We start from the raw sequence: 26,658 nt of genomic DNA, 5'->3' as shown, positions 1-26,658 counted from the left end.
ATATGTTAAACGGTATAATTGTTTAAAGTGCTGTTAATTTTAATTTCCCAGCTGTTTAAAATATTTAATAATTGCTAATTATAATGCTTTACGAGTATTTGTTATTTTTTGTTGTTAGTTGAATATTTTTTAAAGTCTTCAACGAAATATGAATTGTGATTTCTGCAGCGCGTGCAGTTGGCGCCAAGTTGAAGCCGCTCAGCATCTTGAAAGGCCCGACTCATGGCCGAAACAGGTAGCAAAATATGTTGAGAGGACCCAGACCGGGTCTGGGTCCAGAGATGGGCGCAACAATTTGGCGTCTTTTCATAATTTGGTTTCCCTTTTATCTTCGTTTTTATCATAAGAACGGTATAAAATGTATAATTTGTCTGGTTGCCGTGTTGACGACGCGGTTGAGATGGAAGTGGAGGACAAGCCGAAGAGGCTACCGTGCTACGTAGGAACAGTCTCAGTTAATGCACAGGTATTGGCTGCTGTCAATATCGACAGCAAAATGAATGAATAAAAAAGGCATATCATCTACTTGTCATTGTCGACAGTTTGCAGTCACGTTTTGCGTTGCCAAATCACTCGCCAACAACTAGCAACAGTTGAACCAACAAACTGCAACAACAGCTGAGAAGAGCTCTAAAACAACAACAACAACAGCAAACGTCGCTGCTATTAAATTGTAATTAAATTATTATCTCGCCATTGCGCCCATTGCATTCGTTGGTGGGGTGTAGCCCAAAATGCAAACAACATCCGCCAATTTGTGCTTTTTGTCGTTACAAAAATCGAACGACACTCATACTTACTCAATCTTGCATTTGTGTGAGTGCTCTGAATTTCCCCTCGCTCTCGTATTGAGCTGCTCGACTGTCAGACACCCTGCAGTCAGCTACACAGTTTTAGGAAATTTGCTTAATTGCCTAAAGTCACCCAATGGCGTCTGTTGTTGTTGGATTTATGCAACAACTGTTTACTTATTAATCCAATAGCAATCGCCAACCGAACCCAATGTCAACAAAGTGAACTAAACCAAACAATTCTCAAGTTGAAGCAAAGCTTCGAGTTGCATTGCTATCAACAATTGAGCCTTGTGAACCAGTTATTTTATCCAAATATCCAACTAATTACACAAGCTGAAAGCAAGGCCTAAAAGTTTGATTTCTAGTTGTATTGTTAGGTTCTGAATTAATGATTCGTTGATAATTTTCCAAGTAACATCCTTACACAAATAACAAATTAATCAATTTCTCTAGATGGATTAATCTGTTGCCAACTGCGAGGCAGCTGGTGTCATTGTGGAATAGTTGGTCGAACAAATTGAGCTGCTTCTTGGAAGAGACAGCCGTATTATTTACCTCAACAACTCATGACACACATCCGCCTAGCGTTGTAAATCTTCTGGCAAATACTCGTATGTTCGTGCAGTATTTTATGGCTTATAAATAGCCGCATTAATCGGTCTCGTTTGCGTTATAAGAATGTCTAAAAATATGTTAAATAGCCTGTGCTTTGCCGTGTGGGCTGAACAGGCAGCAGCAGCGAGGGGAATCCGAAAGCAAACAACAGGCAAAGCAACCTGCAGCTTGCAGCTTGAGTATATAAAATTATTGCACATTTTGCACAAGCACTTAAGTGATTTTTGTGAATGAACAGCAAATGCAGTTATTGAGGAGCTGCTACACAATGCTGGCAGCGTGTGCTAGCGGGCGGGTGCATAGATCAGCCATGGGAACGACTCAATGGCTTGCTAACGGCGGTTGCTGGCTTCTCTTAAGTGTCAGTTACTGCAGCCATGCGAAATGTGGCCATAAAAACGCACCAAGCTCAGACACAGACACAGACATATACGCAGACGCCCACAAAGCACAGCAACAACAACGGGCAGAACCTGTAAGAAGCTAAACCGTTAAGCTGTTGTAGCCATAAATCGCCAGCCCATTGGCTCGGCTGACCACCAAGCAGAGCTGGAATTGAAGTTGCAGTTGAAGCTGCAGCCGGAGAAGCTGTCACTTGAGCACACACTGAAGCTCAGACTCAGCTTAGCTGGTAGCCTGTAATTTGTTACTTAGTTGCTTAGTTACCAAGTTAGCTGCTAAGTTGAGTTGGCCGCTTGGCTTGGCGAGTAAATGGCGTGCAGCGGCGACCTGAATCAATTGCTCGAATTACCGTTATCGGTCAGCCCAGCTCCACACCCCAAACCCCAAACCGGCCATCGCTCAGTGGAGCTTTGTCTTCATGCTCAGTCGCATTTCATGCACGCGCGCGTTTTGCGAGCGTTTTTAACCGCACACAGTTTGGCTTCTAATTGAATTGTTCAAGCTAATTATAATTATTGGCATAAACGTGCATGCAACAAGCGATTGATACCCTTTTTTGCTCGAATATGGACATTGAATTTATCAGTTTAATTAAATTATTTATTAAATACAACCTTGATATTTGACCTAAATGGGTTTTCTTTGTAAATCTCTTGTTAGGGTACTTTATTGCTGTATTGCTTTAACTACTAAATAAATCTAAAATCTAAAGAAAAAAGTTTTGATAAACTTTTGCGAAACTTGCTTGTTATATTAAAAAGTCTAGCGCAATTTCTTTATCGCAATTTTTGGGGCATATACGAAATTTTATATATATTATATTAATAATAACCAATAATAGTTCTGTTCTTTACCATATTGAATGATAGACAAAAACTTAATTTCTAAGACAAAGTTGCATATATGTTATTAACTTCACTTTAAAGATAAAAACACAAATTTATTTCATGCTTTTCCTTGCACCTATTCTCCAGTAGGGGAGCTAGACCCATTATACGATGCTTCACCTCACAGCTTTATTGTTATTAGGTTGTTAGTAAAACCGTGCCATATGTGAAATATATTTAATTTGAAATATACTTAACTGTACCTCAAACTTAACTCGAACTCATTAAACTATTTTCCAATTCCAGCACGCTCTCTGCGCTGCTACTGCGATGGAAGCTGTCCGAACAATGCCAGCAACGGGACCTGCGAAACACGACCTGGAGGCAGTTGCTTCAGTGCCGTTGAGGAGGTGTACGACGAATCGACAGGACTCTACGAGGAGGAGCGCACTTACGGCTGCATGCCGCCAGAGGAGAATGGTGGTTTACTAATGGTAATGCTCTCATCATTTCTGCTTTCGATTGTCATACTAATTTCCTCGTTCTATTTGCTTACAGTGCAAAGTGGCCTCAGTGCCTCACATTCATGGCAAGAACATTGTCTGCTGCGAGGGCGAAGACTTCTGCAATCGCGACCTGCAACCCGCCTACACACCCAAGCTGACCACTCCGGCACCGGAGCTGCCAGTGAGCAGTGAGTCGGTGCATACGCTAGCACTCTTTGCCTCCATCATTGTCTGCATGTCAGTTTTCATAGTTGTGGTGTTTATCATGTGCCTCATCTATAAGCGTCGCGAGAAATCGCGAAAGCAACCGCGCCTGATCAACTCGATGTGCAACTCACAGCTGTCCCCCTTGTCGCAGCTGGTGGAGCAGAGTTCGGGCTCGGGCTCAGGACTACCTCTGCTTGTACAGAGAACGATTGCCAAGCAGATTCAAATGGTGCGTCTGGTGGGCAAGGGACGCTACGGCGAGGTGTGGCTGGCCAAGTGGCGCGACGAGCGTGTTGCGGTCAAGACCTTCTTCACTACCGAGGAGGCGTCGTGGTTCCGTGAAACGGAAATCTATCAAACCGTTCTCATGCGTCACGAGAACATCTTGGGCTTCATAGCCGCTGACATCAAGGGCAACGGTAGCTGGACGCAAATGCTGCTGATCACTGACTACCACGAGGTGGGCAGTCTACACGATTATCTGTCCACGTCGGTGATCACTCCACAGAAACTGCAGCTGCTTGCCTACTCACTGGCCTCGGGATTGGCCCATCTGCACGACGAGATCTTTGGCACACCTGGCAAACCGGCCATCGCGCACAGGGACATCAAGAGCAAGAATATCCTGGTGAAGCGGAATGGCCAATGCGCCATTGCGGACTTCGGACTCGCAGTCAAATACATCTCGGAGCTGGACGAGATTCACATTGCCCAGAACACACGCGTTGGCACACGACGCTACATGGCTCCCGAGGTGCTTAGCCAAGCACTCAATCCGCAACAATTTGAGGAGTTCAAGCGCGCCGACATGTACTCCGTTGGCCTTGTGCTGTGGGAGATGGCGCGTCGCTGCTATACGCCCATTTCGAACACAAAGACGACAACGTGCGAGGACTATGCGCTGCCCTATCACGATGTTGTCCCCTCCGATCCGACCTTCGATGACATGCACGCCGTGGTGTGCGTGAAGGGCTTCCGGCCGCCAATACCAGCGCGTTGGCAAGAGGATGATGTGCTCGCCACAGTCAGCAAAATTATGCAAGAGTGCTGGCATCCCAATCCCACGGTGCGACTCACTGCGCTTCGTGTGAAGAAAACACTCGGTCGACTTGAGACGGACTGCCTCATCGATGTGCCCATGAAGATTGTCTAAGCCGCAGTCCAGTCCAAAATCATCAACTGTTTACTGACACATGTTAGTCGATTCTAGTACCCATATGTGTAGTATCCATAGACTGTAGTTCCCTTAGTTTAAGTGGGTTTGACCTAAGTTTCATTTACATATACATCTTCGCCGAATATTTTCTGTTCCATTGTCTGTTCATTTGACATAACTTGATTTTTTGCGTATCAATTATGTTTTCATTGTGATTTCTATTTTTCAATGAAGAAATTTGTTTATCATATTTGAAATAGTTAGTTATAGTCTCTTGCATGAGTTCTTAGAGAAGTACTACACTTTGTGCCTAGTAATAAGCTTACGCGCAGTACTGATTGTATGTTCATTGGTTAAAAAAATGCTTTAACTAATTGGAAAATATCATTTGATATAGTTGTATACACATAATACTTACAATGTACATACATGCAATTCTGATCGAAGATGAAGCTTATCTATTTAATTGACTTTCTGTGCCAGCCTTATTCGTATGCTTCTAAAGTGTACCCGTTATCGTTACTATTACTATAACTTATACTATTACTGAAGACCATAACTCAACGATTTATTGTCACATACAGTCGCTGAGGGGAAAGAATGCATGCAACATTTGTAAACTCGATGGAGAACTACGATTTTTCTTCAGTGCCTGCATTTGCTACATCGTGTGAAATAGATAGACCAAGTTATTCTTGTATATTATTAAGCAATCAAGTTGCAACTTGTTGCCTTCAAGCAAGATAATGCTGCCTTATGTAAAATCCACTGAATAGTTTTTAAGACATATACAAAAATGAACTATTATATTATATTCTATACATATTTCTATGTATATGTAAAGACGAAAGCTGGCAAATCATTTTGTCCAATATTTCACATACTTAGTTGTATTAAATTTAATTTCATTAATTTTAAGTACTCTAAGATAAGCTTAACTCCCTTTCCCTCATCATTTTGCTAACGATTCACAAGATTATATATTTTTTTTATGCCAACTGCTTGGCACAAGTTAACACATCTGCATATCATTTTGCTTGTTTCCTGTTTTTTTGTATATATAGACAAATAGTAATTGATTATAGGCAAGTAACTATATATGCGTATGATATAGATTATATATTGTCGTTTAGAGCGATCTTGTAAATAATCTAGATGTGTCTTCTGATATGGTATGACAAAAACACGTTCTTAAACTTAACTCTTAGACTTACGCTTGAATATAATTTTAAGTCTAGACTTAGTATCAACTATATGGAAATGTAATTATTATTAATTGAATTTGATTTGATTTCACTGTATGCTTAAGTAACCCACAACAACTAAAGTTTGATTTAAAGCGTTTAGTTAATTTATTTAATAATAATAAAAAAAACTATTATCATTAAAAAAAGCCAAATTTTACACACACTCTTTTCCGCGAGCCTCTCTCCGTCGCCTCTTACAGCTCTCTCTCTCTCGTTCTGCCTATCTGGGAATATGTTTTAATCACCCGTCATCATTTCCATGAACTCTGAAAATTATATTGGTTTAAGTGAGTTACAGATGCCTGTTGTTATGGTTGATAAAACCTACCGTCAAAGTCAACGGTGCCGGAACCATCAGTATCAATTTCCGCAATGATGCCATCAAGATCACTGGACGACAGCTTATCATCGAGAGCGGCGAGAATCTCTTTGAGTGTGGATGTTGTTATGTAACCATTGCCCTCGCGATCGTATAGACGAAAAGCTTCCTTCAGCTCTTTTTGTATGGCTTCGGCGTCTTCCTCTTCCAGGAAATGGGCAGCAATATTACAGAAGCCATCAAAGTTGACTTTGCCTGTATCCTCGGGATCATTCTCATCGATCAGATCCTGCAACTCGCTCTCCTCGAACATCTGACCCATGCTGTTCAAGATGGTCTTCAGTCGCAGTGTCTCAATAAATCCCGTCTTTTGGGTGTCGAACATTTGGAATGCCTTCCGCATGATGTCCATTTTCTCATCGTCCTCCTATAATATTATAGACACACAAATGTATAGTATGTCCGTATGATTCCATAAGATAGCATATGATATAATACCCGATGCCATAGGCGATGCGTACCATGATTCTGTTTCTGTTGTGTTCGGATGCGCGCTGCGATTATGAATGCGGTATGCGAAATGGCCGAGCAAGTGCTTGGCCAAGTGCTGAGTGTGCTGAGGTTGCCTGTCGACGAGTTTCTGCGTTGGACCGCGAGCACCCACTAATCCAATCGTCTGGCCAAGATCATTATTTATAAACAACAAAATCCGCTTAGTGGCCACGTCACTCGCATTCGCACTCGCACTCGCACTCAGTCTCACAAACACACACTCAGGCACACACATTCTCATCCTTCAGGTTGGGTTATTGTTGCTTTGGCTTTTCCGAAACGCTTTATTAACAACCAGCGACAACCCCTCGCTGTCCCACCGTCTTACTCCCACTACCTCCCATACCTGCAGCTGCTGCTGCTGCTGCGTCGGAGGCTGCTGCTCTCTGTGTGTAATGAGTATTGGAATGTGGTGGAAGAGGCTGGCCAGACACGGATTTCAGATCAAAGTGCTACAATACAACGGATGATCCGACAGCAGGTCGCTCTCGACTGGGCTAAGGTCGGGCCAACAAATGAGATCGGCGAAATAGACGGAAAGTGGGAAAATGGGAAAATCGCGGCAAATCAGTCGCTTGCATTGCTGCCACAAATGGCGACGTCATTTTCATCGCTGAACTATTTATCTTCATTTCCATTTGGCAGCCGGAAAGCAATCATTATACAATTATGCAAAGACGTGGCAAATGGTCAGTCAGTCGGTCGACGAGACGACGATGGGAAACAACAGCAAAGCAGCAGAACATCAACAGTAGCAGCAGCTATAGCAACAACAGATCGCCCAGTCCGTCAGTCACTTAAAATCGGCTATAAACGTCCTCACAATCAGTCACAAAATCAGCGCAATTTTCTCACGGTAATTGTATTTTTAGTACTTTATAGCAATTTTTTCCATATGATCATGAGTGGGCCAGATGTCGATGGCATAGCTGCTGCTCTAGTGATGCTGCTGCTGCTGCTGTTGCTGCTGCTTTTGCTATAGCTTGTGCTCTGCTCACCTCTCTCCGGTGGGGTTTAGTGGGTCTGAGTGGGGGAGTGGGGACGCGCAAATTGTTTTCAACTCAAAAAATGTTGATGTGGTTTTATATTTTTGCGTTAAAACAAACAAACGGGCATTTCAGGCTGGCAAATGGACATCAGAATAGTTGGACGTGCACCAAACCAATGGACAGGTCGCACGGGAGGCATGGTGCTGCAGCGGTGTGTGTGTGTGTGCGACTGTGCGAGAGTGTCGGTGTGTGCGAATGTGTCTGTATACACAGTATAACCTTCCGACGAAACGCTCAAGTTTTTCTTTTTGTGCCGCATTTTTGTCAATTGCCAAAGGCAAAGGCAAAGGCAACTTTTGATGGTCACTTGATTTTTATTATTTATGACAAAACGTGAAGCACTTTGGAAGGCATTTGCAACAATTTCTACTCGCTGTCTGTCTGTGTACCATACGAGTATGTATGAGTTTGTGTGAGTGTGCGCGTACCAGGAGATACTTTGCTTCGATTGTTTTTGCATATTTGCGGTCTTAATATTTCGTATAAATAGCACATGTGGCATAAGTTCTAATTTAGTTGCTGACACTTTTTGTTGACACGAAATTTTAGGCTAGATTTACGCTCCATCTATGTATGTAATTACCAGAGTAATTACCAAATCGAATGCATAATCCATGGCCGTAGTTAATACTAATGGTCCACTTGGCCCTACCTCCTCACACACTTATACAATTGACTTACATACCGTATCAAACTTGATCTAATTTAACAAATACCCTTGTCGAACTGACCACATAACTATGGGATAATACTGGATAGACTCGCTTAAGAAATGCATTTACTGCCAGTAGTTAACTATTCCTGACCATCTAGCTGACTGAGAAGAGATTGCTTATCACCCTCAGTGACTCGCATCGCGTCTCATTACGATGGTATTCTCAAGTCGAGCAGCACAATTGTCTCATATAGAGCTTTTCTAAAAATATTAAGAACGAAATATGCGCGCACCACTGACGCCAAATTGAAAATGTAGAATTGAGTAATTGGCGTTCTAAAATAATTTCAAAATGCAGACGAGAATAAATTATCCGAAACGAGTACTAACGCAGGCCTCGTGAAATAAAAATGTTTGTCTATTCAAAGTTGATTAATTGCAAACATTGATCAATCCTTTTTATACCTATAGCATAATTGAATGCGACAAATTTTCGAAATTTCCATTAATGAAAGGTTGTAAGCCCTCTTGCTCCATCCTTCATTTTACCTAGCATCTCAATCATTTCTTTGGGGAGGAACGTCTGGTTTTCTAAATTGCGATCTAAGTTAAAGAATTGTTCTCCACGAGCATAGGGTGGATAATCATTGGTGCCTAAAAAGTAGTTGCCGCGTGCCGTGCGAGGTGTATTATATCCAAGTTCCACGAGGTCGTCATTGGGCTGGCATTCGCCTACAATAAAGCCGTACAGATCCTTGCAGCGGAATGCCCAGAATTTAGTCGGAGAAAAGATTGATTCTGCATAGTATTCAACTGAGCGATGGTGGTAGCAGTAATTCGATTTAACTGGTTAGGAATTAATTATTAATTAGAATTCTTTCGAAACTTTGATAATTACTTACTATCTTTTGGGTCTCCGCAATTGGGCTGTACGACGCCCTTGTTGGGATAGAAGTCTACGTGTCCAACGGGCTGCATAAGACCAAGTACCATAACATCCGTGTGAATGACATCCACAAATTCAGCATCACTGGGATCAATCCGCTGTTTCACGTCAGGTGTTAGGAACAGGGCCTTGGACGGATTGAGTGCAGTAATGTGAGACACCTTGGAGTGAGTACGCTCCAAGATGTTCGAAGTAAATGCAGCAGCGTGTGCGCCCAGCCCTAAACCTATAAGATGAAGCTGATTTGCCTCCAGCAATCCGAGCGACAGTAGAGTGGCCAACAATTGTGCCAAGCAACCAGCTACAATGTGAATATTATAGGACGATTCAGTGTAGCAAGGTTCGGGAGATAATTTCTCATAGTCCACGACTAAAATGTTCACATCGGGAAGTTGTAACAACTCTGGGATCAGCACGGAATTGGGTGTGCTGTACCTGCTGCCACCCATACTGTGAATCAACACTTTCAACGACTTCGACGTTAAGGGTAGACCTGCTAAATGGAGCGTATCCACCAAGATGCCTTGAGGCCTCAGAGGCCTATCGAAATTGAAAGTAGTATTGGATTTATTATACCTAAGGGTATACTCACGTGTGCAGCCAGAAACTAATGTTCTCATTGGGGCAGCTAGTGTATGGCGTCTTGAAGCATTGTGGCTGCAAGTCCGAAGCGGTCCCGATCAGAAACTCCAGGCTTAAGTATGCTTTAGTTCAATGTAAAGAAATGATGTAAGTGCATTCGGAGTTCAAGTAAATTCGTTGTTTTTTAAGTACCAAATAGGATCCATAGCTTAAACATCTTTGTGTTGTTATTGGCGAAGTCAAATGGCAACTAAAGCACAAAACATTAATTTGCTAGACTTTAAGCTGATATCCACGAACGATACCGTGACTAATTCCTTAATTTGCAAGCTCCAATTTAAAAATTACATTTGTTTACAGTGAAGATTCTTTTTGTTAACATTTCGGCTCTTTTGGGCGGACATTTCCTTTGGAAATCCATTCATGACAGTAAATAGCTTAATACATATAATAGTAATTGCCATAACCTACTTATCTACACAGTTGCCACTCATTAAGCATACCTTTCAGTATGTGCAATATATTAATCAGCGATGTGTTCTGAGAATTCCGGGGCAAAGGGTCAAGGGACAATAGTTAGAGCGCATTAGAACGCTAAACTTCATATTTGGCAAATAAATAGAAAAACATGTCAGCTTACAGTTACGTACATTTGTTGATAAGTAGGTTGAGTTGCAATTGGTAATACACATTTCAATCATTCTTCTATTTCATTTTCCACCGATGCTGGCACTCTGACGAAAGCAACATCGGTGTGTCAGCGCCTTTGTTGTTGCCGAATATTTTGTTGAGCACTCGAGTCGTACGCGCAATATTTATGACACCTGCCAAACAACATGATGGTTTTGTGGCTGTACGCGTACAGTGGATAAAAGTGTTAGCTAATGTGAAAATAAACAAATAAAATATACAAAAGAATAAAACGAAACATAGTTTGAAGGAGTAACTGTTGTGTAAGCGCTTGCCTGCTACGTGCGTTGACACTTCCTCTTTAAGGCTCGCTGCTATAAAACCATTTCTAACACTTCCAATCATTGTTTATCGATAACAAATCGAAATAGAAAACTCGTTTATCCACTGTACGTTTGCTTCTGAGTTGTGCAATGCGTTCGACGGACACTGTATGTATGTTGCACAGATGTGCGCTCAATTGTGTTTGTGTGCGAAGGTGTACTTTGAAGAGTAGGTGGTACACAATTATAGAAAGCAATTTCACGCGCCTTTAGCTGTTGTTAATGCGAAACAAACTGAACTTTTCGACTGCCGCTGCGATATGGACGAGTACAACGTATCGGGGGGTTGGAGGCAACGTAAGTTGTTGTTTTCGAGGACGCACCTTCCAACTGCCGACTACCAAGCCAACTACAAGCAACTGGCAAGTCGAAACGACGGCTGACAGTTGCCAAACAAGTGGTTGCATTCCGTAACTAAGAAGCATTCGGCGGAAGTAGTATGTAGGTATATTGCTTTCAAATAGTGACCCGGCAGCAATAGAAATGCAAATCAAAGCAGGCAGCAAAGTTTGATCGATAGAATTGAAGCGGCTGTAGAAGGGCTTTTTGACAACATAGGAACAACAGCAGCAGCAAAACCACATAAAGAGGCAAAGAGTACAGACCTTTGGAGGAACACAAACTAAACTAGCATGGAGGAGCTGCAGGATGCTAGCATTCATCATATGACTGCTAAAGTTATAGCAGCGATAAAGAACACAAAGTGTTACGAGCCCATTTATGAGGAACTGCAGCGTCTGGTGGCCAGTCCCAGTGTCGACAAGAACGACATGCGCAACACTCTTGAAGATGCCATTAAGGCCGCTGGACTGGAGACTGAAATTCGCAATATGATTTACAATCTGGTTCGAAGCCGCCTTGAAAAGCTAGATGTTGGCGATACCAGGCAGACATCTTCTTCTGTAAGTTCTACATGATGTTTATCATCATGGATCAGTGGTTTCTATTCATTTTTATTTTGCCCTTTGCGTTCAATACTAGAAAGCGACACAGAGTGATCCCTTGGGCTATCTAAAGCGTGCTGGAGTTCTCTGGGATCGGCGTGTCCGCAAGAGCCTCAATGCTATGTGTGGCGAGTTGAAAGTTCCACTGCACGGGCAACCACGCATTAGTGCTGATCGAGAAGACTTTGTAGCAAAATGGAATGAACTGAGCAACTATAACATGGGTAAGTCAATTTTAGCCAATTCCTTATGTTAGGATGCCTGTGTCTGCATAAGATCACACCAAATTTTTGTTTTAACAGCTCTTTGTTTTTTTTATCTTAGTCGTCATTACGGCCATGCACCACTATGCATCACCATTCGGCACTAGTATCGACTAGTATACAGTCCCCTTCCTCTAAAATGGTAGATTACAGCCAATCCACTTTTCCAGTGCTCGTTATTACTCCTTTTAAACCATGGCTGTGTGCCTTTGATCTTGAAATTGATCTTTGCTCATGCACCAAACACTGCACTATGTCGCATATTGATTTTAACCCCTTTTTGGTGTTTCAACAATTGAACTTTAGGGTGTCTATTGAATACATTACATTTTTTCAAGTTGAAAAATTATTATTTTACTCATTTTTCCCAATATATAAAAGTTATTTCATTTTTACATTTATATATTTGAACATACATTAAATAAATTCAAATTTGCCTGACAAATGTTGTAATTTCAAAGACAAATTTAAAATAACTACATTTTCACTAAAAAACTTCAACTTGGCCTCTTTGCGCTAATTGTGCCAACATGTGCCTTTTTTAAAAGCATTCAAATTTATTGTAAAATAAGTGTATACAATAGGTAAAAAACGTTGGGCCCCGGTTTGTAGCGGTTTGTATTTTACACTTAACAATTATTTTCTATGATCAGTCCAAAAGTATGCAATCTTTTCTTGTACTATTTTGCAATAAATTGTTTGCAGTTCTGACAGCATTGCCAAATGAAAAATTTGTGTAACATAATCGAAGGTGACATAATAATCACAATCAAAATTAATTGATGTTATATCCTACATGTTTCATAATCTCTAATAAAATTGGGTTTAGTTAATATTGGTCTGACATTTTTCTTTTAAATAAGCAAAATTTTTGAGTTTGGTTAGGAATATTTAAATTTCTCATATTCTCTAAAATTTTTGAGAATTATTAGCCTAAAAGCACAGTTTTCAAAAGAACATTATAGCCAATGGTTAGCAGTAAAACTATAGAAATGGCGACGTTTAAGTCATTGATGTGAGTGACTACTCACAGCGTATCAGCGTATTCAATTTAGTTTTGGAGTTAAATTATTAATTCATACTTTTTACCATAAAAAGTCTCTCATTTGAAAACGAGCGTAATAAAGTTTATTACTGAATCTTAGAAAAAGGTTTTTGTCTACCTTCGAGTTAACTTCCTTTTCTTGACATTGCCGAAAGTTAATAAAATTCATAGCATACTTTTACACGTAAAAGTTATTCAACCAGAAACGGTCTACTAAAGCGCCACCTTTTGGTCGAGATACCAAAATATTTATTTGCAATTTGTTTCTTTACATTGCATTTAATTTTTAACGAAACTCAACAATTAGTATTACAATTGCATACTTTAGATCTACTTTTAATTCAATTCTTGCGTGTTTTTGAACGAAAGAAACTCAACCAAAAACATTATTTTATTCTTTGGTAATTTAGCAACCTAAAAATATACATGCCTTAGATTGGAAATAATCTACTTCCGCATGAAGCGTTAAGAAATATTTAGTATATTGAATTTACCCCCAAAAATTCTTTCTGTGAGACAGACATACGTACATCGCATAATTCGAGGGTATCAAAACATTTAGATAATGTAATGATCAAGATAGGCTTAGATATATTTAATATTAATTTTTTTAACTGCACAACACTATCTACTGGCCTATAGCGCAAACATTTTAAGCATAATAAATAAATTTATTATTGCATATTTTGAGGATGAGCAATTAAATAAAATTAATATATTTAAGCGCCATCTTTTGGTCAATAATAATTTTGATAACTTTTTTCTATAATCTTACAGATCTTTCAAATTATCGACCCGTATATGCTCCGAAAGACCTTCTGGAGGTTCTACTATCACTGAAAGGACCGGCTAGAACCACCGAAAGTACTGAGTATGTATAGACTCGAATATGATATACATTTGCATGTAATAATTCTATTGTTACACAGTCAAATACCACAATGGGAATTTTCACATATAGCACTACCCGTTAAGAATCTCTTCGAATTGCGAACACATTACGCAGATTTGTTACGCAGTGATCACTACCCTGTGCCGGACCAGTGTCAACGTATTCTGGATAGCAGGCATGCCCCAATGTGTCAGCAGTACTTGAAGAAGGGCTGTACGCCAGCTCCTTATCGCGGTGCACTTTGGGCTTCTGTGCTAGACAGCAAGCTGCACGACTATGTGAGTTTCAAACTGCATTGAATTATTTATTCAGTCTAATATATGTATATTTCCTTCATCAAAGGACATTGAGTATTGGCAGAAGTTACGGAATGTCGTTTGGACTACCGATCATATTGTGGATAAGCTTGTTTTCAAGGATATCCAGTTGACGGCTTCTAACGATGATCAGTATTTCGTGTTTGAAGATGTACTCTATCAAGTACTACTGTGCTTCTCTCGCGACACAGATATAGCCAACTGTGTAGAATACGAACAATTTCCAGTGAAGGGAAAGACATATGAGGGACCCCCATCGGGGGGTTGTGCCCTTCCACGGCATCTGCATGTTCGCCGCCCCATTTTGCTATTTGTACGATTCTCCCGTGTGCCTATATTATACATTTAGGGCATTTTACATACGCTATTGCCATCGATTGACTACAATCAATACGCACCCACAGGGTATCGTTAGCCTGTGCCTGCTCTTCGAAAAGCTGCTTCAGACTTATGAGCCACAATTGTGGTCGCATTTCCGTGAGTTGCAAATACAGCCGTAAGTATAGCAATTGGACTCAATTTAACTCATTCAATCGAATCAACTGATTTCTATGGCCTTGCAGCTTACGTGTAGTATTCAAATGGTTAATGCGAGGTTTCTCCGGCCATTTGCCACCAGATCAGTTATTGGTGCTGTGGGACTTGGTAAGACCTTTCTATGTTCTTCTCCATCTCTTGACGATAAACTTATTTCTTCTTGTGCCTTGCAGATACTCGGCTTTGATAGCTTGGAGATCTTGCCACTATTTGCCATCATAATTTTAAGTTTTCGTAAAGAGAGCATAATGCAAGTGGCCTCACTAGATAGTATCGAGGCCATCTTGGCCGACTTATCGTCTATTAAAGTCCTGCCCTTGGTGCAATTGGCTTTAAGTCGCGACTAAATAGGTGGCTCATACCGCTTGAAAAAATGTATTAACGCTCTAAATTTAAAGTATAAAGTATTACATAGATCTGTGTAGAACACATATGGTTGTTTTAATCATAGAACAAAAACTACAGAACAAATATCTTGATTTTTGCTCACCAGGAAATGTATAGGTATTGATTTACTTTATTATGATCAGTATTTAAAATATCTTATTCACGCTCCTCAAAGTCCAACCAAATGCCGCCTTTAAGGGTGGCCATGAAATACGTTTCATCCAAGATGTTGTCGGTCCGTGTTTTTGGATTTGGCTTGATATTGTATTGACGAACGATTGCAACCAATGCAGCTTTGAGTTGGGTAAGTGCAAAGCGCATTCCTGGTGACATATGGAAGGATAGACCAATGGTAGTAATATTTACGAGTAGTATTATCTTTACGAACCTGGACAAACACGAGGTCCATCACCCCACCCAAAATAGAGTCCCTGCTCACGATATTTGCGCACGCCTCCATTGTGCTCGAGAAAACGCTCGGGCTGGAACTTTTCTGGATGCTCATAGTAGTTCGGATCATGGTGGAAGGCATAGTTGGGCACAATTACCACGTCTCCAGGAACCACCTCCACGTTGACTCCATTCTTGTTAACAAACTGAAAGGGTTCCGTTACGAGTTTACGTGCCACCAGTCCCGGTGGGAATATACGAAGTGTTTCTAGGGATTTAAGTTGCGCTCAGATAAAAAGAGTAATTGGAATTCGATTCATTTACCCACCGCTTATACAGGCATCCAAATAAGGCAGCTCACTCAGTTGATCAAAGCTTAGTTCTCCTGTTGCCACCTCCTCGCGAAGCAGACGCTGTGCTTCCGGATTGCGAGCAAGTTGCAACAAAGTGTGGGATAGCACCAAGGCGGTAGTCTCAAACCCGTCGGTTAGGAAGGTCATTGTGTGAGATGTGAGCATCATTGTGTCGAGTCCCTTCTTTTCTTGCAGCTGAAGCATGTAGTTAAGAAAGTCCGCTCGGTTGCGATGCTCATTGTTTTCTCGTCGCAAATTGATGGCCTTCTGCATGATATCAAAGAAGAAATTTTCTACATCCTTCGTGAAGAATGGAACACAGTAGAATTTCCTGATTAAAGGAAAAAGCGATGCCAACGTATTGAAGAATATGAAGCCGAACGAGTGTTCAAAGACACGCTTAATCATTCCCACAAGCGGTGTCGGATTATCACTAAAGCTTCCCGACGAAATGCCCAACACACAGTCGGCTACCACTTCGGTGGTGTAACAAAGGCAAAGGGCTTTCGCATTTAGACCACCAGATGGCGCCATGCGCTGTTGCTTCTTTATGTAGTCGACAAACTGCTTGCAAATGTTTTGGGTGACGGAGTAGACTGCTTGAACCTAATCAAAGTAAAAAAATATTTAGTTTATGTTCAACTGGTAAACAATTTAATAAAATTGTTACCCGATTTGGTGAAAGTCCAGGTGTTATTTCAGCGCGTCGCTCCTTCCATTTGTCACCCAATAGCAAAAACGGATTGTTTGCCAGTATCTTATCCACTTTCTCATTGGTCTTTAAAAAATATTTAATTATAACACTTCTGTATTCTTTCATTTAATTTCCACTCACAAATTGAGACATTTCATTGTCATGAAATTTTCGAAACTCTGTCACGTAAACAGCTCGCGCATATTCCGGAGTTAAGATCAACAGCTGTGGCGCTCGGGTATTCAGCACGCCTACGATATTTTCAGTATCTTTATACTGGCTGAGGGGAAAAAGAGAGTCTTTAGCAAAATTTTACAATAATATATACCACCATTACTTGTATATATCTTGAATTTCATATGCAACATTTCGCTTTTGGGTAAACACACTTGGGAAACTTCCAACAAGTGGCCACGATTTAACAGTTTTGATACCACGTTTGTTCCAGTGGTTGAAATTCCATATCAGAAAGATGTATATCAGGCCTATCAATAAGGCGAGTACTATCAATGCTATAGTTATCGGACACATTGCACAACACTACAGCTAGGCGAGCACATTCAAACTAAATTCCAGATACGCTGTTGATTGTCTCTACGCTGATTGTTTGTGATGAGCGAACTCGTCGTTATCAATTGGCATGATGATGAGACTGTCACTTGAACCTGAAACCGCGGTCTTGATTGTTTACATCCAGGGGCGGACTATGCCAACAGATTTATATGAACACATGTACATATATGTTATACTGACAAGGCGTAGTTGAGGTGCAGCTCTCTATTAAACTGGTTAACCTATTCATGGTTGCCATTCCAAAAAAATTTTTTCTACTAAAATTTTGAAAAAATGTACCAAAAATGTACTACAAATTTTTTCACGAAAGATTTTTTGTATTTCACAATATATTACTGTTTACGTCGTGATAGTCCTTAGATTGACGCATACATATTTTCTCAATTGACACAATACGTCGCAAATCGACTGTATGCGATATTTTCCAGTGTTTGTCATGGTTCTAACTGATACAAATTTTGTATCTGGTGGAACAGAGCCATTTGGTAAAATAATATGTGTGAACATAAAATTTTATGAAAAATTTAAATACTAGGCCAGGCATATTGAAAATGTACCAATATGAAAAGAAGTGATCCAATGTATCAACGCAAAAAAATGTACCAGTTTTGGTACATTTGTACCAAAAGTGGCAGCCATGTGCCTGTCTTTAAAATTTAACATTCTGTTGTGAAAGAGCATGATCGAACGGACTCCTCCTATATAACATTCTGTTATTATATTTTTCTTATGTTATTTTATGTATGTTAAAAATGAAAATGATTTATAAAACTGACGAAATTATTTGACATAACCGGTTCGTTTAAATTGAGCGCTAGATGGCGCTAAGCTGGACTAATTTGTTTCAATAATGTTATAACATCTATCGAACGATTTTGTTTCCCACTTATAACAGTAAAGGAATAAATGAATGAAATGAACCATATAAGTATGTGATTAAAAATTTATGTTTAATAATTTCAATAATGATCTTAAATATGGCTGGAATTAAGGCTATTAAAATGATTATATAGAAGAACTTTTACAAATAGTGAAATCTTCAAATGAATATCTGATCTACACCCTTGCTTTAAAAGAATGTAAGTGAATTTCAGGTCACATATATAAACATATATAATATTATGCCTTACATTTATTACATCTCAATTAGCTTATTGTCTCTTGAAGTAACGCCTTTGGCTCTAAATTAGCGAGTCTTTCCGCTGGATATATGTTGTATTAACGTTCTACATTTATGTAGTACATATTATATAGCAACAATCAAAACATAGAATATGGGTAACTCCGTATTCCGGTTATATTTTATAACTACAAAGCTACTGAACAAAATTATTAAAACCTTACAGATGCAGACTGATTTTGCAATATGAAATAATTTCTTTTATTTTTTTAAACACTGTAGTAATTACTGTGTGTATGAAAAAATGTATTTATTTAAAATTACATTTGGGGACAAAGATAAATTTCCTCCTGACGCAAAGTTATAATAACATTCTACCCAACGGGTCGCTATAGGTAGCGGATGTGAAAATATCTTAATCACGTGCCTCAAAATCCAACCAAATGCCCCCCTTAAGGGTAGCCATGAAATATGTCTCATCCAAGGCGTTGTCAGTGCGTGTTTGTGGATTTGGCTTGATGTTGAAATGACGAACGATTTCAACCAATGCAGCTTTGAGTTGGGTAAGAGCAAAGCGCATTCCTGGTGATATATATAAATATAGCCGAGTAGTAGAAATATTTTATGGATAGTATTTTGTTTACAAACCTGGACAAACACGAGGTCCATCACCCCACCCGAAAAAGACTCCCTGGTCACGATATTTGCGCACGCCTCCATTGTGCTCGAGAAAACGCTCGGGCTGGAACTTTTCTGGATGCTCATAGTAGTTCGGATCGTGGTGGAAGGCATAGTTGGGCACAATTACCACTTCTCCAGGAACTACCTCTACGCTGACTCCATTTTTGTTAACAAATTTGAAAGGTTCCGTCACAAGTCTACGTGCCGCCAGTCCCGGTGGGAATATACGAAGTGTTTCTAGGGATTTAAGTTGCGCTCAGATAAAATGAGTAATTGAAATTCGATTCATTTACCCACCGCTTATACAGGCATCCAAATAAGGCAGCTCACTCAGTTGATCAAAACTTAACGCTCCTGTTGCCACCTCCTCGCGAAGCAGACGCTGCGCTTCCGGATTGCGAGCAAGTTGCAACAAAGTGTGGGATAGCACCAAGGCGGTAGTCTCAAACCCGTCGGTTAGGAAGGTCATTGTGTGAGATGTGAGCATCATTGTGTCGAGTCCCTTCTTTTCTTGCAGCTGAAGCATGTAGTTAAGAAAGTCCGCTCGGTTGCGATGCTCATTGTTTTCTCGTCGCAAATTGATGGCCTTCTGCATGATATCAAAGAAGAAATTTTCTACATCCTTCGTGAAGAATGGAACACAGTAGAATTTCCTGATTAAAGGAAAAAGCGATGCCAACGTATTGAAGAATATGAAGCCGAACGAGTGTTCAAAGACACGCTTAATCATTCCCACAAGCGGTGTCGGATTATCACTAAAGCTTCCCGACGAAATGCCCAACACACAGTCAGCAACTACTTCAGTTGAGTAGCAAAGGCTCAGAGTTTTCGCATTAAGACCACCAGATGGCGCCATGCGCTGTTGCTTCTTTATGTAGTCGACAAACTGCTTGCAAATGTTTTGGGTGACGGAGTAGACTGCTTGAACCTAATCAAAGTAAAACATATGTAGTTTTTGTCCAATTAGTATTCAACTCAATAATTCTTACTCGATTTGTTGAAAGTCCAGGTGTTATTTCAGCGCGTCGCTCCTTCCAAATGTCGCCCATTAGCAGAAACGGATTGTTTGCCAGTATCTTATCCACTTTGTCATTGGTCTTAATAAAAAATTAGAAATATAAAGCTTCTGGACTCTTTCTTTTAATTTCAACTTACAAATTGGGACATTTCATTGTCATGAAATTTTCGAAACTCAGACACATAAACAGCTCGCGCATATTCAGGAGTTAGTACTACCAGCTGCGGTGATCGGGTATTCAGCACGCCTACAATATTTTCAGTATCTTTATACTTACTGATAAAAAGATAGTTTTTAGTAAAATATTAAAATTTTAAAATTCTTATTATCGCTATTACTTATATATTTCTTGAATGTCAAATATAACATTTCTCTTTTGCGTGAACACACTTGGAAAACTTCCAACAAGTGGCCACGATTTAACAGTTTTGATACCACGTTTGTTCCAGTGGTTGAAATTCCATGTTAGAAAGATGTAGATCAGGCCTATCAATGCAGTCAATATAAAAAGTGCTACAGTTATCGACCCATTGTACAACAGTGCTGTTAGACGAACGAAGTCAAACTAAATTCTATTTACTTTGTTGATTGGCTCAACGACTTGTGTTTGTGATGAGCGAGTGATTATGAATTGTCATGATGATGAGACAGTCTCTTATTTGAACTTGAAGCTACGAACGCGATTCTTCACATCTAAGGACGGCCTATGTTAACAAATTTAAATGCATATCTGTTAGTATTACTGTTAGACATGGCCCCACACTTTACATTAAGTCGGTTAACCAATTTTTTCGTCGGTTAACAGTTTAGCTAGGAAGTTCTATAAAATAAAATAATAAAAATTACCACTTTTTCGTCATATACAGTGTTGCCAAAGTTTGTTGAGAAAAAAAAACTGTTTTTGACGGGAAGAACGATGCAAAAAAGCTGAAAAATTAGGAAAAAAAAGATATAAAAAAGCTGATTTTTCAATTCATTGGATTCTCTATATTTTTCTGATAGTCACAGGATGAGCGCACGAAATCGGCTTTATTGTCATATGTTCATCCAGTTCCTATAATTTTTAGGAATTTATTAGGAAGGTTATACTATATCTATAGCAGCATTTGTCAAGAATAAAATGTATTTCCATTTAAAGTAGAAAACAACGAGTAGAAAAACGAATAGCGCTGTCGTCTTCAAAGTATTTAACTTTTGCTTTTTGGTCAAAACATTGTTGCGCAAATCAGAGAGTTATGCGGTGATAGTACATTTGCAGTAACTTTCTTCCGTGTCGTCCGATATTTTTGTTTAAAGTATTTTGACTTTTTTTAATACAATCAAAACACACTGATCTTAAGATCAATTCACTTTCCACTTTAGTGACGCTACGATAAGAATTGGCGCGTTCTTAACAACACTGTAAAATCGATTTGACACTAAAAATGTTGCAGCCCGCTGTTTGCAATTTTTTCAAGTAAATAGTATTTGAAAAAAAAAAAACAGTTTTGACGGGAAAAAAGCGGCTCTGGCAACCCTGGTCAAATACTTTAAAGAATACTTTTCCGTAACTAGTGAAGTTAACCGACGTTATCCCGGTTAACCGGTGATATAACGGTTAACGATTAAATAATCGGTTAACCGATCTTAACCGATCACTTAAGCGTTTATATCGCGCTTAACCGATTATATAAACGGTTGATTCTATTATCGGGCTTAACCGATTATTTAAACGGTTAACCAATGTTATCTCGGTTAACCGATGTTTTACGGTTAACCAATTGGTGTTATAAATTCTTCTTCTAAACACTTCAAATCGAATATGAGTTACCCGTTTTAATAATAGTCAGTGAGGAGGTGAAAATAAAAGTCATATCATGTAGCGTTGCAATGAGTGTAGACAATATCTAGACAATATATTCAGTTCTCAATGTAAGAACAAGACGTACATAATAATTTGAAGTAGTTTGGGCATGGGAAATAATAAAAGAATATTAAGTGCATAATCTATTAATATGCATTGCATAATATCAACGCATCTTTTGCTACGTTGCGCACATGTATAGTACAACAAACAGCACAAATTGCGGTCAATTACCCGAGTTTTCTAACAAGTTAAGAGAAATGGGTTGCGCTGGTGAAATATCACTTAACTGAGTGAGTGGCAACACTAAGCAATAACAAATGTATTGGTCAGTGGTGAATAACCACTGGTGGTGCAATACTTCCGATAGTTGAAATTGGAAATCGACCGAACGCACAAGGGTTCAATTCCTCGCTATGGTTATTGGGATTGCTTCGCATGATTTACAAAAATTATAAAGCTTTGCATACTTTTCTGCGTTTTAAGAAAACAGTCCCACGTTATTGTTTACTTTTTATGTTTCCTTTTATACCCGCCGCCCATAGTGTTAACAGATAGTTAATAACTGAAGTTTAAATACAAATATGTCTTAATAAAAAAATACTTTAAAAATGTCAAATAAGAATATATTTTTTTAAAAATAAGTTTAAAATGAAATTTACATGATATCAAAACATTTTCATTCTTTCTACATATAACGTATAAAAATTATTATCACATATTAAAAAAGTTAAACTAGTGGTATTTGTATTTTAAACATTACAGCTAAATAAATAAATAACTTAAATCTAAATTATTCATCAAAATCTACAGATTTTATATATGACAATAAAGCTACAGTCGAATTAATATACCGTAAATACCAAAAGCTATATTTGTTGTATCGACATTCTACTACATTCAAAATATACCATAGATTACAATATACATATACCAGATTATCAACTAAAGTAATTAAGACCCGAACGCACTAGCCTGATTTTGTAATATAAAATTATATCTTGAATATCTTTTAAGATTTATATTTATTTTTATTTAAAGAAAATTTTATAAAGCCTGTAGTAATTATTGTATGTAACAAAAATCGCAAATATAGATTTTAAATTACTCGGCTTTTTATACCGATACTCGACTGTAAGTTACCAGCTACTGAAAAATTCTACTTCCCCAAAAATGAAACAAAAAATAAGCAACATAGTAAGGCATAATGAATAAAAGCAAAACAGTGCGGTATTAATTTTAAAATATACAACTAAGACCCGTAGCAAGTACGGGTTTTTTCCATACAGACAGACCAACATGGCTATATCGTCTCGACTGTTGATGCTGATCATGAATATATATTCTTTATGGGGTCGGAGATGACTCCTTCTGGACAAGTTATAACATCATTCTATCGTATGAGTAGCGGGTATAAAAATTGTGAAAAAATAATTTGTTTCTTAAGATCAATCTGAGCCATTCAGAGGTGTTCTGTGTTTTACTCGCAATTATGACCATGAGCCTGGCAGAAACGCCCAATCTGAATTTCAGGTTTATCAATTGATGTTCTGTGTCTTTAAAAATAAATCGAACTAGCTTCTGCAACTTTGTGGAGAACTCTATCGATTAGGACAAGCATGTTGTTATACCCGCTACCCATAGGGTAGAAGGGTATTATAACTTTGTGCCGGCAGGAAATGTATGTAACAGGTAGAAGGAGGCATCTCCGACCCTATAAAGTATATATATTCTTGATCAGCGTCAACAGCCGAGACGATCTAGCCATGTCCGTCTGTCCGTCTGTGTGTCTGTCCGTCTGTCCGTCTGTCCGTCTGTCCGTATGAAACACTGGATCTCAGAGACTATAAGAGATAGAGCTATAATTTTTTCGACAGCATTTGTTATGTTTGCACGCAGATCAAGTTTGTTTCAAATTTTTGCCACGCCCACTTCCGCCCCCGCAAATCAAAAAAATCTAATAACAAGCGTAATTGTAAAGCTAGAATTACGAATTTTGGTATATACAATAATAACTATAGCATTTATGATTGCTGAAAATTTGGTTGCGATCAGATAAAAATTGTAGAAGTTATTAAAGAAATAGTTTTGTATGGGCAAAAACGCTTTCTATGTATGTGTTGTATGTATGCGTATACGTATATACATGCTCGCCTCTATATTTGTATATGTATGCAAGAGACACTGCGATAGCTCTATTGGGTGCAAGCTTATTACTGCTGTGGTAGTCGGGGACTCGGGTTCGAGTCCGCTCGGGGTACAAAATAAGAATATATTTTTTTTTTTAATCGTATTTACAACAATTATAAATACAAATTGTGGATTTTGTTAAAGAAATATTTTGTATGAGCAAAACCGCCTGCTATGTATGTATTGTATGTATGCGTATACGTATATACATGCTCGTCTATATTAGCATCTGTATGCATAAGGGTACTTAAGCAATGCGATAGCTCAGGTGGTAGAGTGCAAGCCGCGTATGTTGTGGTGCCCGGGTTCGAACCCGCTCGAAGTACAAAATAATTTTTTTTTAACCATGCTTTTATTCAAAATGGGTAGCGGGTATTTCACAGTCGAGCACACTCGACTGTAGCTTTCGATTACTTGTTTTTCTTTCTAACCAATTCTTGTATAACTTTAGCTTTAGATTCTCTTTGCATCTGTGTCACGCGGCATTTTGATTTTTATCTGCCTGATTAAACTATTTTATTTTCTTCGTTATTCTTTCTTCTGTTGACCGTAATTAGATAGCGATTAAATTAAAAGGCTTATCACCATGCGATTTATTATTATTGTTCCTTTATTTGGATGCTACCTAAGCATTTGCCCGTTGGCATATTACAATGTTCGACTTTCAAACAAATTATTATTTATTTGTTACGCCGAGAACAGTATAGAAAGTTGTACCTAAATGTGCAGTGTCAGCTTATTAGGTATAATAGACAATGTGCTAGCAGCAAGTTAGCATGTGAGTTTCTATTTGCTCTCAGCATTATATATTCCCTTAAGTATAGGATATTGACTGTTAGCAAATGCTCGCGCCATTAGGAAATGCATGTTGTATTCCCTTGTTGCCTTTTGTGGGATCCTTCTGAGTGCTTATGTTATGTTCTGGGTATTTTACGTGGGTTATTGCTATCAATATACTGTTCCTGCTTTTCGAGGCTCAGCTATTGTACTTTGGCCATTTACCACTTATGAACATTGCAATGCCTTGGAGTTTAATAGCATTAAAAAATCTTATTCGAAGTTAGGTCAAAACTTTTTCAGTGCCTATGTTTATGGATTTGATTTGAAGTTCAAATAATGATCGAATTTAATTAGTGCAGGTTTAAGTTAGTTAAGTGCAAAGTGCATTTCTAGTGATAGAACAAGAAGTTTAAAAACGATTCGAACATATTGAAGTCAAATGAGTGTTCGAAGACAAGTTTAATCATATCCTTAAACGAATTTCGATTACCATTATGTGAAAACGAAACCAAAATATATTTCGTTTATGTCCAATTGGAAAACTACTTATTTACTTCTATTCTGATTTATTAAAAGTCCTGATGGTGTTTCCTGATGAAGTTTCGCAACTTAAAGAATTCGCCAAGTACCCGATATCAGCTTCACACGACAAAATCGTGTAACTTTTATGACTTGAGATCTAAACTTTTCTAAAACTTATAAAAAAATTTATATTACTTTTTAATGTATTTTATACTCTTTGCCATCTATCAGCTTTGCGATAAGCTTCAATAAACCTGACAACACTTCCACTCAATGATAAATGTGATTAAGAAACCCTATCTTATCGACGTGACAAGAAAGAAAACTACTTCTTTCAAATAAGAAATACCCGGTAATGACATATACATATACATATACGTAGGGCTAATTACATACGAAATCTTTTTTTAGATTAAAACCTGGAAATCTTGATGGTAATTGAAAAATTTTTACATGGGGCTTAGAGGGATTTGAGTGTACTCTCGCATTGCATCATATATATTTTAATTTTAAAGTTACATATTACAAAAATTGGAAGTTAGTTTTAAATTTACCATTTTAAATGTAAATTTTAGCGAATGATGCATTAAATATCAGAAACAAAGTTAACATTATGTTAATACAGGAAATGCTGGAAAAACATATTTCTAGTCAAAAAAATTAATGGTTTTTTAGCAATCGCCTTGTAAATTTGTATAATTTTCACAGTTTGCGAGCAAAGGATTAAGAGAAGAGGATATGGAGTAATATATTCCATACCAAAAAAAATTTTAATACAATATATTTAGATCTCCCAAAAAAAATCACCACGACCAAAATAATTTAATAATTTATTTATCATTTTGTTTAAATTTAAATAAATTGATTTACCTAACTCATTACTTAACATCAGTCTGATAATCGTCGTTCAAATCAGCAGCGAGCACACTGGCAACATAAAGTGTACTCTATTGAAAAACTCATCAATAATTTTTCATCAAAAAGAAACCCTTGTACCCATTTGTTATTCGGTATACGCGCAAAGAGGTATTCACCACTTAAGAATTATTTGGTATTCCCCAATTGCGTAGTTCTTAATTTTAGAGATAATAAATCGAAATATGGTATAGTCTAGTGACTACTGTTAATATTATTTAATGAATATCTGTCAGCAATATTTTAGAAAGACTTTTTTGTGATGAAAAAAATTGTATAAGACAAACAATTTTGCCGATTGTATAAGACAAGCCTCTAGATTTT

General features: G+C 38.4%; 5 protein-coding genes across 6 annotated transcripts in view; 2 read left to right on the top strand and 3 right to left on the bottom strand.

Moving 5' to 3' along the window:
* Positions 1-6,219, top strand: part of LOC133842763 (bone morphogenetic protein receptor type-1B) — a 54,119-nt gene extending 47,900 nt beyond the window's left edge. For both annotated transcript variants that reach the window (XM_062276000.1, XM_062276008.1), the window contains 2 exons: positions 2,945-3,132; positions 3,197-6,219. In XM_062276000.1, coding sequence (XP_062131984.1) covers positions 2,945-3,132; positions 3,197-4,504 — 1,496 coding nt within the window. In that variant the 3' untranslated portion in view covers positions 4,505-6,219. The remainder of the gene's footprint in view (positions 1-2,944; positions 3,133-3,196) is intronic.
* On the bottom strand, positions 5,841-6,756 carry LOC133842834 (troponin C). Its single transcript, XM_062276098.1, has 3 exons — positions 6,595-6,756; positions 6,083-6,500; positions 5,841-6,020 (listed from the first exon to the last, which is right to left on the bottom strand). The coding sequence occupies exons 1-3, from the start codon at positions 6,595-6,597 to the stop codon at positions 5,992-5,994; spliced, it is 450 nt and encodes a 149-aa protein (XP_062132082.1). The 5' UTR covers positions 6,598-6,756; the 3' UTR covers positions 5,841-5,991.
* A 1,973-nt stretch (positions 6,757-8,729) lies between these two features.
* On the bottom strand, positions 8,730-10,188 carry LOC133842791 (pancreatic triacylglycerol lipase). The gene is made up of 4 exons (XM_062276046.1): positions 10,050-10,188; positions 9,868-9,979; positions 9,232-9,815; positions 8,730-9,175 (listed from the first exon to the last, which is right to left on the bottom strand). The coding sequence occupies exons 1-4, from the start codon at positions 10,072-10,074 to the stop codon at positions 8,835-8,837; spliced, it is 1,062 nt and encodes a 353-aa protein (XP_062132030.1). The 5' UTR covers positions 10,075-10,188; the 3' UTR covers positions 8,730-8,834.
* Positions 10,189-11,010: 822 nt separating this feature from the next.
* LOC133842775 (TBC1 domain family member 19) lies at positions 11,011-15,297 on the top strand. The gene is given in 8 exon segments (XM_062276020.1): positions 11,011-11,772; positions 11,852-12,038; positions 13,900-13,993; positions 14,052-14,292; positions 14,357-14,590; positions 14,592-14,827; positions 14,895-14,976; positions 15,042-15,297. Coding segments are annotated over 8 exon segments (1,518 nt in total). The 5' UTR covers positions 11,011-11,502; the 3' UTR covers positions 15,216-15,297.
* Positions 15,298-15,343: 46 nt separating this feature from the next.
* Positions 15,344-20,324, bottom strand: LOC133837213 (probable cytochrome P450 28d1). The gene is made up of 12 exons (XM_062267889.1): positions 20,222-20,324; positions 20,056-20,163; positions 19,364-19,994; positions 19,034-19,303; positions 18,809-18,967; positions 17,609-17,673; positions 17,030-17,232; positions 16,834-16,972; positions 16,669-16,776; positions 15,974-16,604; positions 15,644-15,913; positions 15,344-15,578 (listed from the first exon to the last, which is right to left on the bottom strand). Exons 1-12 carry the CDS (start codon positions 20,231-20,233, stop codon positions 15,412-15,414), a joined length of 2,763 nt encoding a protein of 920 aa, XP_062123873.1. The 5' UTR covers positions 20,234-20,324; the 3' UTR covers positions 15,344-15,411.
* Between the last annotated feature and the right edge of the window lie 6,334 nt (positions 20,325-26,658).

This window comes from Drosophila sulfurigaster, chromosome 2L, assembly GCF_023558435.1.
Source record: "Drosophila sulfurigaster albostrigata strain 15112-1811.04 chromosome 2L, ASM2355843v2, whole genome shotgun sequence".
NCBI classification, from domain to species: domain Eukaryota; kingdom Metazoa; phylum Arthropoda; class Insecta; order Diptera; family Drosophilidae; genus Drosophila; species Drosophila sulfurigaster.
The sequence above is the reverse complement of the archived record's forward strand: the minus strand, read 5'-3'. Positions and strand labels throughout refer to the sequence as shown.